The 17,928-nt window shown below is 37.8% G+C and overlaps 2 protein-coding genes and 1 long non-coding RNA gene across 8 annotated transcripts in view; 1 reads left to right on the top strand and 2 right to left on the bottom strand.

Moving 5' to 3' along the window:
* Positions 1 to 2,994, bottom strand: part of kpna5 (karyopherin alpha 5 (importin alpha 6)) — a 14,591-nt gene extending 11,597 nt beyond the window's left edge. Inside the window, exons 1-2 of one of the 4 annotated variants that reach the window (XM_026371302.1) lie at positions 2,869 to 2,994; positions 641 to 774 (exon numbers count right to left, since the gene is read on the bottom strand). In XM_026371302.1, the coding sequence (XP_026227087.1) occupies positions 641 to 769 (129 nt within the window). In that variant the 5' untranslated portion in view covers positions 770 to 774; positions 2,869 to 2,994. Of the gene's footprint in view, positions 1 to 640; positions 775 to 2,327; positions 2,823 to 2,868 lie in introns of those variants that run through there. The other 3 variants (XM_026371301.1, XM_026371303.1, XM_026371304.1) reach the window with 3 other exon arrangements.
* Positions 2,995 to 3,422: 428 nt separating this feature from the next.
* Positions 3,423 to 15,234, top strand: zufsp (zinc finger containing ubiquitin peptidase 1). Of its 3 annotated transcripts, none has more exons than XM_026370257.1 (14): positions 3,423 to 3,559; positions 3,760 to 3,821; positions 4,385 to 4,526; positions 4,737 to 5,143; positions 5,340 to 5,441; positions 5,673 to 5,732; positions 7,035 to 7,130; positions 7,214 to 7,332; positions 7,937 to 8,105; positions 9,656 to 9,844; positions 10,564 to 10,729; positions 11,289 to 11,449; positions 13,357 to 13,574; positions 15,069 to 15,234. In XM_026370257.1, the coding sequence occupies exons 4-14, from the start codon at positions 4,747 to 4,749 to the stop codon at positions 15,114 to 15,116; spliced, it is 1,725 nt and encodes a 574-aa protein (XP_026226042.1). In that variant the 5' UTR covers positions 3,423 to 3,559; positions 3,760 to 3,821; positions 4,385 to 4,526; positions 4,737 to 4,746; the 3' UTR covers positions 15,117 to 15,234. The 3 variants fall into 3 exon arrangements, with proteins under 3 accessions (XP_026226042.1, XP_026226040.1, XP_026226041.1); XM_026370255.1 differs by having other exon boundaries at positions 14,790 to 15,234; XM_026370256.1 differs by lacking the exon at positions 3,760 to 3,821 and having other exon boundaries at positions 3,443 to 3,559; positions 14,790 to 15,234.
* Positions 13,804 to 17,861, bottom strand: LOC113169106. Its single transcript, XR_003299540.1, has 3 exons — positions 17,763 to 17,861; positions 17,591 to 17,677; positions 13,804 to 14,666 (listed from the first exon to the last, which is right to left on the bottom strand). It is a non-coding gene; the product is annotated as an uncharacterized LOC113169106 (long non-coding RNA).
* Between the last annotated feature and the right edge of the window lie 67 nt (positions 17,862 to 17,928).

The raw sequence follows: 17,928 nt of genomic DNA, 5'->3' as shown, positions 1-17,928 counted from the left end.
CACTAATTTTGTAGTATTGATTCAGTAAGCCCTTTTAATTAGTGATGGAATAGTTAGATGAAGTGGAAAGAGTATTAACTTATTCAGCTTAATAGGTAGGCTTCTGCAATCAGCTAAGAGTGTATTTATTACACTCTCTGATCTATATTCACCTTTACTGAGTCTTCTGGAACTCTGCACTGCTGCACATAGGAACCAAAATAGCAGGCAGACTCAGACACCCACATAGTGTGCTTGCCCAGGACATTCTACTTTGCATTTGCTGTTACATTATGTAATTATAAGGGCCCTCAATGTGGCTTATTGTTGTTTTTGTTGCCTGCTGTTCTTTTCTCTCTCTTATCTTTCCACTCACCCCAACCGGTCCAGGCAGGTGGCTGCCCACCCTGAGGCTGGTTCTGCTGAAGGTTTCTTCTTCTAAAGGGAATTTTTCCTCTTCACTGTCGCCTAGTGCTTGCTCTAGTAGGGTTGTTGGGTTATCTATATAATTCTGTATACAATTATATTTTGTGAGGTCTAAAACCTTACACTGTACCTTGAGATGACTTCTGTTGTGGTTTTGCACTATACAAATAAAATGTAATTAAACTGAATGTTAAATGGGTTTTATTTACGTCGCTCAAGGTGAAACAGGGTTTACCTGTTCCTCTCTTTTCTGTTTGCGTAGCTGGATTCCTTCCTCCTCTCTCCTTCGACGCATCTCTTGAGGATTCAGTGCTTTGTTCTTATAGCTCTTCATCCTGTAGTTGTCTTTCCCCGGACTTGCCATTGCTTCTGAAGAGTCACATTGAAGGACAGACACTTATTGTTAAGCATAATATTCTAGAGGGGAAAAACATTTTTATCAATCATTATTTTAATATATTTATTTAAACAGAGTGGAGGGTGGCTGTGGCTCAATAGGTACAGCAGTTGTCTGCCAATCATAGAATTGTTGGTTCGATTCCCAGCTGTCACGTCACATGCCAAAGTGATGCAGTGTAAAGCACTTTGAATACCAGTTAGATAGAAAAGCGCTATGTAAGTGCAGACCATTTACCATAATGTTTTAACATGCAGGTGGCTTAAATTAAATTATTATTACATGTCAGGAATCAGGTATGTTAATTTCACACAAGAGATTTACCAACAGCCTAGTTTCCATCAACTCACTATATACGTTAATAGTACGACATAAATTTGGACAATAGCATCGCCTGTCTTTAATAAGGGCACTTATTTAAATTGTGCCAGTCTAACCTGCAAATCCTCTGTTATTAACAGCTCTAATACTGGAAAGCTAACAGAGGATACAGGATGAAATAACCATTGATGAGTCTACAAACATCAAGATGCAATGTTTTATAACATTGAAACCAACTATATCATTTAAAATAAAGTTAAGAGCTGAGGGAGTGCACAGTCTCTTTGTTGTGATTTTTTCCTTTGTTTTCTGACCACATAAGATGGCACTTTGACATATGATATGTGCTACATAAATAAAGTTTATTGTTTAATTATTTATTTAGTGTCCAGTGGACAATAGTCTCTAAAATGTCTATCCTTAAGAAGTCGGAAGACATTCTGTGGTCGCTGAAAAGATGTTTCTGTTTCAGAAGGGTCAAATTATTGGCATGTATCAAGCAAAAAAAACATCTAAGGAAAGTTGGGTTAAGAACTGTTCAATTGAAGAAGGTCGTGTGGTCTGATGAGGCCAGATTTACCCTGATCCAGAGTGATGGGCACATCAGCGTAAAAAGAGAAGCGGATGAAGTGATGCTCTCATCATGTCTAGTGCCTACCGTACAAGCCTGTGGAGCAGTGCTATGATCTGGGGTTGCTAAGGTTGGTCAGGTCTAGGTTCAGCAATGTTGTTCAGCAATGTGGCCAAATAATGAGGTGAGCAGACTATGTGACCAAGTTCCATCAATTTGTTTTTTCTTCCCTGATGGCATGGGCATATTCCAAGATGATAATGCCAGGATTCATGGAGCTCAAATTGTGAAAGAGTGGTTCAGGGAGCATGACACATAATTTTCACAAAGATTAATGCAACTCTGGACATGAATAAATCTTCCCAACATTTAAAAAAACAATACAATGGCGAACGTGTGCCGTAGTCAAAGCTAAAGTTGTTCCAAAGCTAAGGTGTGTTTTTTTTGTACTGGCAGTATATAAGTTCACATCACCCAATACTGAGTCACTTTAAAAAGAGGCTGGTGAAAACAGACTACAACATTTTCTGCCAAGGTCACTCAAATTGTATTCAACTTCTATAATGATTATACAATAAACCGTTATCAAGGTCGTAACCTACATGATGATTGTCAGCTTGCTAAATATCTCACCTTAGCAAAGTCCTTGCACTTACACCTCATGAAAGAGCCCTTTCTAGACCAATTAAATTATTTTCTCATTGGCTTAGCTACTTTGCTTGCCCTGTACCTCACTTGTAAGTCGCTTTTGATAAAAGCGTCTGACAAATGACTAAATGTAATTTAAATGCGCCGACTTGCCTTTCCCGTGCAGGATAGGAGGTCCTACCAAACACTACCTAAGTAGCTGTACATGCTAACTGCACTGCAGACAGTTAAGGCACATAACCAGGGCTAAAACTGTTGCACTGCAGAGTAAATACGGGAAACTGACTTTTACCCACCCAACAGCACGTTATTTCACTGAATTTCAAAAACTTGTCTTGATGTGACACAAAAGAATGTAATATGTATAATACTATTCCCAGCCAGTAGTTAATCCTGGTCAGTTAATAAACTAGCGTCAAGGCTAGCTTCTTAGGCTAACGCTGCGTTCTGTCACATCCCAGATGTGTTTAGTTGCAATGACAACATAATTCTTGCTCTTAACACATTCCCCATAACAGATTCTTACCCAAATGAAGAACTAATGTACCTGAAAATGCGTACAGGTATTTAATAGCTCCAATCTCTGCCTATCCTCCTTTTAAGAGTAAAATGGCGGCCTATTGAAACTTTCCCAGCAAACCCCTCGCGTCAACAAAACCTTACCTAACTTCCGTCAGCTGTCGGCCGGTAAAATTCTCTGTAAAACCAAACCATGACCGGAGTTACACCGGACATTGTGCTTATACTATTCAATATAAAGCTGATCTCATCAAGCCTCACACACTTGCACTCAAAAATGAATTGCGAAAAGGTTTCAGCTCGACATCCTTTAGCATTTGCCATCATCTTCCTGCAGACGAAAACCAACTTAAGTTCCAACAATTACTCAACTTATAATATATCACATTCTCTGATGCAGAAGAAAAAGTCAGCCATCAACTTATTAATATTAAAAAATAAATAATTATTAAAGATCTAAGAGAATGTGAAGCTTAGTTTTCATTTACGCTATAGATTCCACGCTTGCTCTTCCTTTAGCGTCACCTTTTTATTCTGAAAGTTTGAGCCGGAAGTTGCATTATTTACGGTGACATGTTCAGTGCATTTATACAATATCAACCATGCGGGAGAGGTTTAGAGGTTTCAAAGCTGAGGAAATGAAACCAAACGTTTTAGCTTTCTTTTGAACTCCGAGTTTACTGCGTTGACCGCGTTGCGTGAGTACAGTTTTAACATATTTTGACAAAGACAGGGCAATAATCTAAAAGTGCTGAACGTGGCTTTAACGTTAGTGTGCGTTGTGTAAGACTTTGCATGTGTTCATAACACATGAATTTTTGAGGGTCTGTGTACGTTGAGACCAATCACACATTTCAAATTGTTCATTGTTCATTGCTTCTTTCTTTGTAACACGTAGACGAAGCACGAAAAAAGAAGGAGCTGCGTTAAATTTCAATACAGTTTGCTTTGAATATTTGAGTAAGTACTGGCGACATCTACTGGACAAATCTTTTATATTATATTTGTATGGTTGAAACATCTTCGTTGTACAGTGCTGTTGGAATCGTAAACAAGAGCAGAGGCACATTAAACTATTATCCATCAGATAATCCTATTAATCCATCAGTCTTGAATTTAGTAAATTTGAAGTACAATCAGTGTTGCACCACTTTAGTAAGATTTGGTCAGAAATGTCTTCATTCAGCTCATTCAAAGCTACTTTTTTAGTTTTATTTTAAAAATACTGGTGGTGGATGGTTGGAACAGAAAAGTTATTGTTTTGTCCTAAACATCGTCCTCTGATAGGGAAACCTCATCAATCAAGAATAAACAATATTCTCAATTTCAGACTTGTTTAGAAATATGGAAAATATGCAGTAATAATATTATTTATATTAATTATGTAATATGTCTTTTTTTGTCATTGTTATATTTATTTTTGGTTCTTTTATTTAAATTTTCACGAAGTAACCCAACTTTTTAGCAAATGATTTGCCTGTTTTATTCTTATTCTTCTATACTTCTTGTTTTCACCTGACAAGCACACACCAGCTCCACCAGCAGGAACACATCTGTTCCAACCACACTACGCAAGTCCAAAGAACAGCCAGCAGAAGTCATTACTGACTAAGACAGGAAACGGCGTTTGGTTCCACCGTTGGGTTGTCAGAGCAACAACAGCAAGTGTGTTTCTCCATAAATATGTGTATTACTTTAACCTGAATTCCTGTCCACTAGTTGTTACAGCACCTCAACTACACCAGTGCCTAATTCTTTTATAAAATAAACACTAATACAGTAACTTTGCCCTGATACAGTGCACATTTCTATACTTAGTGCATCAAATACAATATATTATGTAATACAGTGAAAGTGACTTGTCTGTGTCTTTAGGCTGTCGGCCATGCTGGCCTGTGTAATCTGTGGTGAGGAGATCTTGCTGGAGGAAGACATGAAAACACATCTTCTTCTCAGCCACTTGGAAAATGACATGCACTGCCCACTCTGTTCCCTATCTGGAGTGTCCTACGATGAACTGTGTTTTCACATCAGCTCTGCACATCCTGAGAAACAGCACAATTCACAGGATCTGGCTCACTTCACATCCAGTCCCAGCTGCTCTGTTTCTACAAATGCAGGTGTAACCGAGAGTGAGAGGCCTCAAACTTCTCAGTCCTGCTCGGTTGGGGACAGCTGTACTACTGCTGCTGGAGCAACACCCAGCACTTCTTCTGGCGTTTCTACAGACTCAGTGCGACCTAAACAGAATAGCACACACAAAAGAGGGCGTTCATCACCTGGTGAGGTTGCACCCATCACTTTTATGACATGCAGCCTCAAGGAGAATGTTAGGCATTGTAATGATGATAGTGATAAAATTCAGCCAGACAAAGCCAAACACAAGCAGCTGTCATTACCAAAAAAAGATGAATTATATTTTCAAACTTCATTTCAAAATGTCAAAGTCTGCACTGATTTGTCCTGCTTATGTTACAGAGAAGCTGTTCTCTTGCCCCATGTGTGCACTGGTCTGTAGCAGCTGTTTTATCCTACAGGAGCATGTTGAGTTGCATCTGGAGGAGCAGCGCTCAGCAGAAGGTAACAGCCTGTAATTCTGCCTCTGGGATGTGTGTCTTCGCTGCCTTGTACAGAATGCACAATTCAGTCAGCAGTGGAGGATCAACTCACATTTCTCAGGCAACAAACACATTCCACAAATACCAACACACATAAACAAGATTAGAAGGGATACAGGAGTTAATAATAAACAAATCTATATGTAGTACAGATGATGTGTCTTTATTTATATCTGATTGTTTGTTCGTTTAGGGTCACTCCTGGAGGTGTGTTCATCAGCCTTGACATCACCATCAGCCAGCTGTCACTCAGGTGTCTCCTCATATCTCCTCTGAGTGTTCTTTTCAGTTCACATGGGACAGTATTTTTGTTTTGTAGAATGTTACAAGAGGAACAAAAGGATCTCCACTTCCAGTTAAGATGTCAAGTGTGTGTCTTATTTTTTACAAGAAGGCTGTACAAGGATGTTTTTCTGTACCATGTACACATTTTTAGGTCAACATCACTCTGTCTGTTGATCATCCACTTTAGTCCAGACTAAAATATCTAAACAGCAAATTGGATAGAAATTAAATGACAAAACCTATAGTACCATGTTCTTTTGGTAATATAGTTTTTCTAGAGATTCTTTGCGAAATATCTAAATAACTGCAATTTTATGTTCACCTGATGACAGAATGCCGGTGATCGGACTTTTTTTTAGCATCATGATATCAACATTTAAATGCATCTCACCCTTCTATTACTATGAAACTATAATTACTATAAAGAAAGATAAATAACATTCGGCCTCAGTTGTGTGTGATGCCAACTTTTGAATGCTAATATTCTAACACGCCAAAATATGATGGTGACATAGGTCAGCAGTATGCTTGTCCTTGTGAGCATGATAGCATGTTTACTGAAACCCTGTCTGCTCTCTGGTGTCTGATTCTGCAAACCAAAAGGCAGCTCTCTCTTCCTTGCCACAGCAAGCCTATTCACTACTTTGCTTTAAATTTGCAATGTGATTGTACTGTAGTGATGGTCCTGTTATCACTCTGATGCATCTTTCCTTTAGTCTGGTCTTACTTACATTGACCTTTTGTAAGCCTACTATAGAAACATACAAAGAAACAAACAAACAGTAGGAAGCACTATAAATGAGTGATCCACGATGGCAGTGAATTAAACAAGACACTTAGTCATATTTATTTTGTGGAGTATACCTGTCACAGTATCTCAAACATTTTTCACACTTCATTGCCAAGCCAGAAAAAACATGGAAGTAAAATGGATCATATGATGAAATAGTTGGAGTGAACAGATGAAATAAGTCAGAATAAAGGTCAGTATAAAGTGTTTTAGCAGGCTTCAGTTAGGCTAACATCACTAACATCACTTACTGTACAGTAGAATAACAGGAACATGAAGTGAACATGAACTTGGCTGCTTATTGCTGAGTAGCAATAAAGTAGAGTTGTGCTATAGTAGGTGCAGACCATTTACCATTTCTGTATGTCTCTGTGTCTTTTGTAACATGTTGTAGGGGGCTAGGTTTAATGGGGGCTTAGTGATAAAATGCTGTAAATCACACACTGGACTGATATGGAGTTTTTGATCTGTTTTTTGTAGGTGAAAAGATATTTGAATGCCCTATGTGCTCTGTTGTCTGCAGTGATAGCTTCTCTCTGCAGGAACACGTAGAACTGCATTTAGACCCAGAAACAGGTAGGGACACTATATTCACTACTCCTTAATGTTTTTCTGTCTAATCTGTTCCACACTCAGCCTAAACCTTTGCTCTCCTTTAGTTACTGCAGTGAGCCCTGGCTCAGACCTGAAGCTGGCCAGACAGCTTCAGCAGGAGGAGGAGCTGAGGAGAAGGGAGAAGGACGCCCAGAAGGAGAGAGAGGAATTCAAAAAGCTTCAGGTCTGGACTCTGCAGACCACTATACAGACCATTAGTCACATTCTGGGTCCTATTCATATGATAATTATAGTTATTTTAGATGGGAATAACAAGCATACATTCAAATAACAACAAAGTAATTTTCACAGTAGCGTCATCAATGAACAACATCACAAATATAATCTTTACTGCAACTCGCCAAACAGCTAATTGGCCGGACACCAAAGGTATCTTACATACAGTAAAAGTAAGAAAGCAAGTGTAATATACTGCTTCATTAAAACAATATTATACTGGAGCTGAATTATAGGTGTATTTCAAATTTAGGGTTTTAGTGATTTGTATTTAGTTATTTTACAAGTGAGGTACAAAGCAAGCAAATATATAAGACATGGAGACAAACTTTAAAGTTTAGGGCTATAGAAAGAGCTGTTCCAGTTTCATGGGGTAGAAGTGCAAGATTTATTATTTATTAATTTTTTACTGATCAGTATCTAATTTGACTAATGTTTCTTTCCAAACAGCTGTACATTCTCATGATTGTTCTATTCTCATTTGTGCGTATGTGATATAAAAACATGTTAATTTTCAGTCTATTAACTTGACCTGCATCTTGACTATGCAGAGGCAGTTTGGCCTGGACGGCAGAGGTGGCTACAGCAAACAGATGGAGAGAATAATGGAGAGATCTGTGGCCAGGGGCCTAATGACCCCAGCAGAGTTTCACTGTAAGAGGGCTGAGATGATGGAGTCCCTGGTCTCAGGCATTGATGATGGCAGGACCAGAACTCAGGGTATGTTGGTGCATGTCCATAATGCTGCAGAAGCAACACAGACACACTGGTTTAAATGTATAACATTTAAATATACAACATGCAGCTTCAGTAATTGGCACTATTTTGATCACTGCTGTTATAACTGGCAGCGTACCTGGTACTGCCATGTATATACCCTGTATATATTTTAGAAAATATATAATAAAATAATATGAAAATATGATCAGTTCCAATCTGTAATACAGATGAAGCCAAATGTGACATAACTGTAAACTATATCGCTTCTTGTTACATTTACTAAGCACCTCCCAAAACCAAAGTACATTACATTCTTTGAAAAATAGAATTGTTTAGTTAGAAGCAATTAAATCAAGCATTAAACTCATAATGAGATGATCATTAGAGATTATGTTGCCTTTGCTGTTCCTAAAAGTATTTGGAGTGTTTTGTGATTTTATTGTAATTGTTCACTATCAGTCTTGACATATTTCCAGGGCTCAGACTGCTTCATTAAAACAATATTTCAGAACTGTTGAGTTCACATTCCTGCATATTTGTCTACTCCCTTTCATCCATGTCTTTATCCGGAACTGGTTCTTCAGCATTCTCTTAGGTTTCACAGAATGTTCTCTTTGAGAACAGTTACTCTCTGTCATTGTCATTAATTCACCTAATCAAACATGCATTATTGAGTTGCCGAAACGGTACACAGTGTCTGTTTATGTTGCATTGTCTAATGATCCAGTAAAGGCCTGGTAGGTGACTGTGTGTAACCCTTGAAAAGTAGGCGTCTTACAGGCCCTATCTGTATTCATGTATTCATTTCTTATCTTCTGACATAGTGATTTTTTCACATCGCTCTAGTAGAAAGAGACCCACAGCTGAACTTGCCATGCTGGAGATGTTTAAGTTTCATCCTTTCTGTGTATACTAACCATGGATAAATCCCTCAAATCTTTACTGTTTTCTTCTTTTGTTATAAAACTTTAATTTATGACTTGAATGTTGAAAACGTGTTGATACACATTCCAAGTGATCATGTTCATGTTGATCATGTTCTGCATAAAAATGCATTAAATTCTTTATCCAAAGCAAATATAAGACTTCGACAGTCTGAGATAATTAAAGCAAATGGATATCTTCCAAAGTTAATATTTTAGTATAAACTTAACTCTTAGTGTTACCCTGATGAGCTCCAGTGGAAGGAAAGTAACAAAAAGCAGAAGAAGGGCTGCAACTTTTAGATTAATTTGGAAGGTTGAAAATTTATATGGTCTGCAGATAAACTTAAAGTACATTTTTGTACAGATGGGGGACAAGTGTATTTTGGCACCCATTACTTACAGAGGAGGCAAAGGCCTTTATTACCAGGAGGAATGGGTACAGAACTGGTTTAGTGTTCCTCCACTGAAGCCATAGTATCTACTCATACCTGCACTTATGTAAATAATGCTATTTGTTTGTACTTTTAGATGATTAGATGCCAGTGGTAATAATTAGATTTGCACCTGTACTCAGCACAATGATCTTTAGTCTGTGTCTGCAAACATAATCAACTGTCTGTCTAGGTGTGACCAGAGCGTTATGTGAATACTACCAGGCTGAAAGCAGAGACTGCATCCATGTGTGGCTGAGCGCTGATACAGACCATTACTGCTCCTCAGCAGGGGATAAAGGCTGGGGCTGTGGATACAGAAATTTCCAGATGCTCCTCTCCTCTCTACACAGAATAGACACATATTCCCCTTCCCTAACAGGTGCACAAACACACTGCATAACAATTGACTTCTTTTTCTGTTTCTTCTTTTTCAGTGTAAACTAACATGACTTTGCTGTGAAGTCATTTTGGCTAAAACAGTGTGTGCAATAATGTTCTTTAGCATTTCCTCAACTTTAACAGGATGTTCTTAGTTCATCTTTCTCATTGTCATTAATTCGCTTAATCAAACAGCTCTATTGCAAACTGATCTGCAATTCAAGTGATATAACAGCTCATTGAAAGAGCACAAAAAAGTAGTCTACTTTATGGTCAGTTAAGAGACATCACTACTTACATTCTTGTTACCAGAACTGTTTCAGTGTGGCATCACATCACCTCAGTTTGCCATTTATTGTAAGGTCCATATAAATATTTTGACAATGACACACTTTTCATACTATCGGCCTGTAGGCCACCAAAGTGGATATGAAAGGAATAGGTGCTTTAATGTGCTTTGATTGTAGACTGTCAGCTGCATGAACTGTGTAATTTAGGGGCTCAAAACTATATGCACTAATTAACATAATCGTACATTAAATTGGTTGTCTGAAGTCTGGAGCCCACAGACATCATCAAGTAAAATGCTTGACTTGGCCATTTCAGAACATACCACACTCCACACTGAGTTTTAACAAAGTGAGCTAGCATGATGAATAAATAACCTAAAAAGACAGAGTGAGTAAAATAATTCTTGCAAATTGTGCTCTCCTACTCCAGAGAAGACGTTGCCCAGTATCCCTCGTGTGCAGAGTATGATTGAAGGGGCTTGGAAAGAAGGACTAGATCCACAGGGTGCATCCCACTTCAACTGGCGGCTGCAGGGAACAAGAGCCTGGATTGGAGCCACGGAGATCTACTCCCTCCTCACCTCTTTGGGAATCGGGTAAGTAATTCTACACTCTGTAGGTGTGTTAAAACCTCTGGTTACATCTTGTAACATGAAGATTTAGGCAGGAAGACTAGTTGCAATCTTGCCATATTAAATGATGTTTCATTTAGAAGGTTGGTTGTTAACACAACTGTGAATCCATAGACCACCTTCAGCTAGTCCCTGCAACATTACTATGCCGTCTGAGCTAATAACTAAACATTGCAACATGAATAATGTTTGACCCTAAATACTGAGTATGCTGTAATGCCACCCTAGCTGATAGCTTGAGTGTGCAAGTTACACAGTGTATCTTTAAAAAAATATTACATTTTTAGCAGAAGATTAAGGTTAAAGTTAAAATTTGACACAAAAAATGTAATTTACTTTCCATTCAGTACTGACAATTATCTGCAATATTTAGTAACAGCTATTGAAAGTTATAAAATGCTGCTTTTGTCTGTCCATTCTGGTCACAATTTCTTTTTTGATTTTGCACCTTTATAAACCTGGACCATGCAGAATATTAATTAAATGTAATACTATCTAATGCTTGTATTCTGTGTGTTTTCAGTGCCCGCATCATTGACTTCCATCGGCCAACTGGCCCAGGTGATACCCACCCCCAGCTGTTTGACTGGGTGAAGCAGTATTTTTGTCAGTCCAGCAGGAGTGGCAAACTTCCCCCCAGACTCATCCAAACCTCCCTGCCCCCACTTTACCTGCAGCACCAAGGTACACAGTAACAGCATCTATCACATTCCTTTATCCCACAGAATATATAGTCACCTTCAAAAGTATTAGAATGGCAAGGCATTTAATCTGTGTTTGCATGTTATATGTAAGATGTACACACAGTGGCAAGAAAAAGCTCTGATTCTGTCATGTATTTATAGAGAACAACCATAAAAACATCATAGCGCTAGTCGAAAAAGTATGTGAACCCTCAAAAATGCTAACAGGAGTCAGGTGCTAGCATATCTGGAGTCTTGTTAAGAAAATTAGTTTGTAGGAGTGGACTAGAGCTACTTTGACTGACAAAAGCCACTCAAACTTTTTGAGTTTTCTCTGCACCAGAAGAATGTGCTTATGTGAGCCATGACAGGCCAAAAGGAGCTTTCAGAGAATCTACGATAAAGAATTGATGATATACATAAAGCTGGAAAGGGAGTTACAAAGTCACTTTAAAGACTTAAGAAATTTGCCAGTCTACAGTTAGCCAAAAAAAAAAAATCTACAAATGGAGACACTTTGGGACTGTGGCTACACTACCAAGAAGTGGGTGGCCAGTCAAAAAGAGAGCACAACAAACATTCATCAATGAGGTAAAGAAACAACCCTCAGTGACAGCCAAAGATTTGAAGGCATCATTGGAACTGGCATCTTTGGAAGTATAGTGGAGTCAACATTATAATTTGGGCCTGCTTTGCACTGATTAGTTGGAAGATGAATTCCTAAGTGTATCAAAAAATTCTTCAGGATCATGTGAGAATGTCAGCTAAAACTTTGTAGAAGTTGGGTGATGGACAAAACACCAAAGCAAGTCCACAACAGAATGGTGTCCAAAGAATATGACAGAGCTAGAACAGTTCTGCCAGGAAGAATGCGCTAGCATCATGAGGAGTTTATGATTGTTCTCAATAGAGACGTGAATGATCAGAATTTTTTGTTAATATTTAGGCACATCATAATTGTTAATACTCTTGGCTTAGATGAAGACCAGATCATGTTTTATGACAAATTATTGCAGAAAACCACAAAAACAAAGTATCACATACTTTTTCCTAACACTGTATGAGATTAAAGTAGTTTACACCTAGATGCATTAAACAACATAGCACCTTTTTCAGAGAAAATTAGGAAAAGATAAGCCATAATAAATGAGTAAAAGAGGGTCAATCAATTAATCAATTCAATTAATTAAATAAATCAGAGGCATTGACAAACATGGTTAATAGCCAGTACAACAATCTAATCTTTATTGATAATATAACTCATAATGGTAGCAGCATAATTAAGTCAGAGGTGTACAGAAATATTTTGTCTGGTAATTTAGAAAGAAATTTATCAAAACTAATTTAGTGGGAGCATCATCAGGGAGCAAGACAATGATCCAAAACACTCAAGGTTTTAGACCGGACACATCAAGTATGCCTTGACCGAACTGAGTATGCATTTCACCTGCTGAAGAGCAGGTGGTAGGAGGTATGGAGGTAGAAACCCCCAAAAGCAATGAACATCTGAAAGCGGCTATGCTAAAGCCTGGAAGAGCATGTCAAAAGAAGAAAGCAACTGTACTCTGGTCAGTGGCAGGCTTGATGCAGTTATTGCAACATTTATTTAATTTAACACTATCTGTTCCAATACTTTTGCTCACCTAAAATTTGGGGGATATTTGCTATGTTCTATGCTGTTTAACGTATTGATGTGTAGCCCAAAAATAAAACTGAAATTCTGAACTGTCTTCTCATGTTCAAACACAAACTAATTGCCCTTATCATTCCAATACTTTTGTAGGGGACTGTATCTCTATCTTTTTCACTCCCTTTGTCCAGGCTGATTCCAGTAAATTCTTACACAAACTGTTGCTACATGCAATGCCTGATCTACATGTTTCACTTTACTCCACCCCATGTCCTCAGGTCACAGCCGCTCCATAGTCGGCTTGGAGCAGAAGAAGAACGGGCGCATGTGCCTCCTCATTTTGGATCCTGGTTCCTCAATGTCAGACACAAGAAAGCTGCTGAGCAGCGACATCTCCACAACCATTCGCCATATCAGGAAGTTTCCCTGCAATTTGAAGCACAAACAATATCAAGTTGTGGCAGTACAGGGTGTGTTGTCTGCTGAAGCCAAACAGGTGAGCTGTCATGCAATTTTATACCACAACAGAGAGGACAAAGTGAGGGTAGTCCTGTTGAGGATAAGGGTACACTGCAAAACAGACCTACTAGAAATAAGCCAAATATTCATAATTCTAAGCCACAATTTTTTCTATCAAACAAAAGAAGAGAACTCTTAGCAAAAAGCACGCAGCCACAAAAATACCAAACTTTTACAAATTCACAAATGCTTATTGCTTATTTCTTTGCTATTATTAAGCAACTGTTATTTAAGCAAAATTTTCTTAAAATGAGAATTTGGTTTCTGTTTAAAATAAATAATTCTCAAAAATATAAAAATTTGATGAAATTTCGTCTAAGAGTATATTTAATTCTTGTGAAAAATCTGACATTATGATAAAAACTTAGTTTTAGATTTATATTTATTAGCAACTAGAGGTACTAATTAATTGCCCAGCTGATCCAATGATTTAGTTGCGTAAAACTCTTTTATCAGACTAAACATCACACAAGCATAAACACAACAATATTAAGTATGTAAACGTTAGTTGTAACCAAACTACAGTGGGAATTCACAGAATTTCTAAGAACTGCTACTGCTACAGAGTTAATCAAGAGTATCCACCACTACAACCTCCAGATGTTGTAGCTAGCATCACAGCAAACATTTGTAAACTAGCCACTTATTTTATAGAGCAGAGCAGTGTCAGTGAGTGCAATGAAAACGGTTACGGAGTTGTAAACTTTGTCTCTCTATGTTTCTGTCTCTCTCTCTCACTTGGCAGAAACAAGTTATGGTGAGGTTGAAGTTTATATAGCCTAAATAACAGTCATGTTAATGTTTCAGTCATGTTTTTATTTAGCACAGTTATTTGTATTATGCTGGGTGGTTTGTGTTGTGCAGAACAGGTTGCCTTTCACTTTAATAATGATAATTTTAATTTAAAAGATGAACAAACATCTATTTCTTTTTGTGTGCATTGGTTTGTGTGAAAAGAAATGTGATTTACCTTTGTTGACTGCATAATATTGAACCCTGGCCTGTTGTGCTGGCCTGTGCAGTGTTCCTTCCGCGTGATGTCATCAAGATCTTTTAGGGTTTTATAGTCCTGGCATATAACAGATATTTAAATATTTATGAGTGTATATACTACATATTACTACTACATACTATACTGAAATATTTCTGGTTTTGATCTGTTTTATTAGAACACTTTTGTTTGTTTTTACAGAACAGCATCCTAAACTCCCAGACACTACAAGCTGAAAGGATCCCATGAACAATACTCCTGTTATTTCTTCTGTTTCTACTGTAAACATACATTTGATTTCTCATTTGCCAGAAATATTTACATTGTTTTTTTAATAATAAATGTAGTGAAATGCTGAAATAAACTATGTACCCACTGTGATTTCAATTTGTTAGCAGTTAACTGTTCGTGGTTAATATTTGACAAAGGAAATGGAACAGAACGACCCTGTCTTGAAGAGCCTGGCCCAAAAATAAACAGAACAGCATCCTAAACTCCCAGACACTACAAGCTGAAAGGATCCCATGAACAATACTCCTGTTATTTCTTCTGTTTTTACTGTAAACATACATTTGATTTCTCATTTGCCAGAAATATTTATATTGTTTTTTTAATAATAAATGTAGTGAAATGCTGAAATAAACTATGTGCCCACTGTGATTGCGATTTGTTAGCAGTTAACAGTTCGTGGTTAATATTTGACAAAGGAAATGGAACAGAACGACCCTGTCTTGAAGAGCCTGGCCCAAAAATAAACATGCAGAGTCGTGATCCACACCCGACACTGTCAGACTCGCATTGTAGGATTGAAAATCCAGTAACCAGTTTGAGCTACAAGAAGTAAAAATGGAAAACATCAAATCTTTTATTGCATCAGTGAAGTAACTTAGTCATCACTCAGTAGCCATCTGTTGATTAAGTCATATAAGAAGTGGTTACCTCGGTTTTATAAAAAGAAAATATTAACCTTAAAGGACAGTTAGGAAGACATTGATTAACTAAACAGGGCGTGCTGAAATTCATAAGAATCTGATTACCATGCATTCCCCTACTAAAGTATTGGAATGTCAAAGCAAATTTTATTTGCCTTAGTTATACAACAAAGGCATTTGGGTTTAAGATCAAATAATGAATATGAAATGAAAGTTTAGAATTTCAGCTTTCATTTGATTTGCTATGTATATGTTTATATGTTAGAAGATATAACAGTTTGTATCAGATTACCCACATTTTGAGTGAGGAAAAGTCCATAAAACTTGCCCCTACCCAGTGACAACTGGGATAGGCTCCAGCACGCCTGCAACCCTCGAGGAAAAGCAGACAAAAACTGACAAAAAGGTATTATGATGGGCTTTTTCAGGTTTTAACTGCAGCCTCCTTCAGTTATTGTTTGTTTTGGAAGGTCCCCTCTTCAGTTGGATAAATGCATGTTAAGCTGGGTTTAGGTCTAGTGATTGACTTGGCCAGTCTAAAACCTCCTTTTTCATTCTGAAATGTTGAGTGGGCATGTTGCGTTTTGATGCATTTCTCTGTACATTTTCAGAAAAAATGTTTCTTTGTGGAGTTTGCTTATTCTCCCTGTGTCTGTGTGGGTTTTCAACATGTACTCCAATGTCCTCCCACAGCAAAGACATGGAGCTAGGTTAATTGGTGACTATAAATTGCTGAAGTGTAAATGTAAGTTTGAATTTTTATCTGTCTCTGTATGTCAGCCCTGTGACAGACTGGGCCAGGGATTGCCTCCAGCATTCCTGCAACCCTTATATGGTAAGATAATGAATGGATGTTTCTGTACACCTCTGAATTAATTCTGATGCTCCCACACTTGGGCCCTTCCATCACGGTGGACAAGGCTAATCTCGATCTCATCAGTCCATAAAACTTTTGTGGCTTTTCTCTGGACACGTTACGCCACTCTTAAGATCTCTGCACTAGCTTTCTGTAGCTGCCCACATCAGGTTCAAAGCGCTGATTCTTGCCTACAGAGTGGTCAACTCAACAGCACTTGCCTACCTGAACTCCCTCATCTATCAATCTACAATCCCTTTTGCCCACTGTGTTCTGCCAACGTCTATGTCTAGAGGTTCCCTCATCTTGAAAGATCCCAAGCAAAGCTTTTTAGCTCAGTGGTTCTGTAGTTCTTTCCATAGCACTTAAAAGTCTCCTTGGCTTAAATATTTTGCTTGCCTTGTACATCACTTGTAAGTTGCTTTCAATAAAAGCGCCAAATGACTAAATGTAATTTGTTGCACATTTCAACCCGACTTTCTGATACAGATTCTTACTGTTGATGAGAGGTTTGCATATTGTGGTATGGCCTCTGTATTTCTGCTCATAAAGTCTAGTTATTATTGTGGACTGTAATACCTTCACCCCTGCTCTATTCAGGTTGGTAGTCATTGACTAATTTTGGGTTTTTCTTCAAAACTTTCACAATGCTTTTGTCATTAGCTGTTGTTTTGGTACCTCAAAATCTAAGTCATAATGCAAAAGGTGCTATTTTCTATGTTGTTTAATTTATCAAGATAACATATTTTTACTTATCCCCAAATGTATTGTGTACAGCGAAATCAAACAAATTAGCTTTGTCATTCCACTACTTTCGAAGAGTATAGTTTCCTGTGAGGAGAACCTGCTGATTTAATGACTATAGCTATTATACTAAAAAACACACGTTTCACAATTGCCTTGAAAGGGTTAACAACATTTGTTTTCTTTTATCTTCAAATCCAAAAGTCCAAACTTTTTAAATAATCTGTCTACATTGTAAAACAGGCCAGCAGCATGTCATCACAGTGGAGAAAGTCTAACCACAGTACACTGGGTGTTTTCTGTCATTGAATCATTGATCTGTCAAATTGTTCCAGCACTAAAAACAACATTCCAGGCAGTTCTGTGGTTTCTTCCCTGAAACAAAGAAAAAACTATCAAGAGTGATGCAATAGCCCAAATCTCCCTGAGCACATAGGGCCACTTTCAAACATGTTAGAATCCTCTCTTACCTTAGCCTCGTTCTGCCTGGAAATCCTCATGAAGAAGGAATTTAGGAAACTCCTCAGAGCAATACATCAGAGCCACATTATGAGTTGCTGTGAATACATTTCATGTGATCAGTCTCCATGGGTTAATGATGGGTCATGTGTGATTAAAGTGCTAATGTTCTTAGTGTATTACCTGTAATGTCTGAAGAGATTTCTCATCCGTTACTATAAAATACAGATGGGATGATAGAGATATATCAAGCAGAATGTCCCATCGTTACGTTAAATAAATGTAAACGGAGAAGCTAGTTCATGTAAGATGAAACCCCAACCGTCCAACCTTGTACCTGTTTATTGTG

This window comes from Anabas testudineus, chromosome 16 (genome assembly GCF_900324465.2).
Source record: "Anabas testudineus chromosome 16, fAnaTes1.2, whole genome shotgun sequence".
Lineage (NCBI taxonomy): Eukaryota > Metazoa > Chordata > Actinopteri > Anabantiformes > Anabantidae > Anabas > Anabas testudineus.
The sequence above is the reverse complement of the archived record's forward strand: the minus strand, read 5'-3'. Positions and strand labels throughout refer to the sequence as shown.

Coding starts and splice junctions, on each gene's coding strand:
- zufsp (XM_026370257.1), top strand. CDS start 4,747: ATGCTGGCCTGTGTAATCTGTGGTGAGGAGATCTTGCTGGAGGAAGAC. Junction 5,144..5,339: donor AAGAGGGCGTTCATCACCTG/GTGAGGTTGCAC, acceptor CTTATGTTACAG/AGAAGCTGTTCTCTTGCCCC. Junction 7,333..7,936: donor AGGAATTCAAAAAGCTTCAG/GTCTGGACTCTG, acceptor TTGACTATGCAG/AGGCAGTTTGGCCTGGACGG.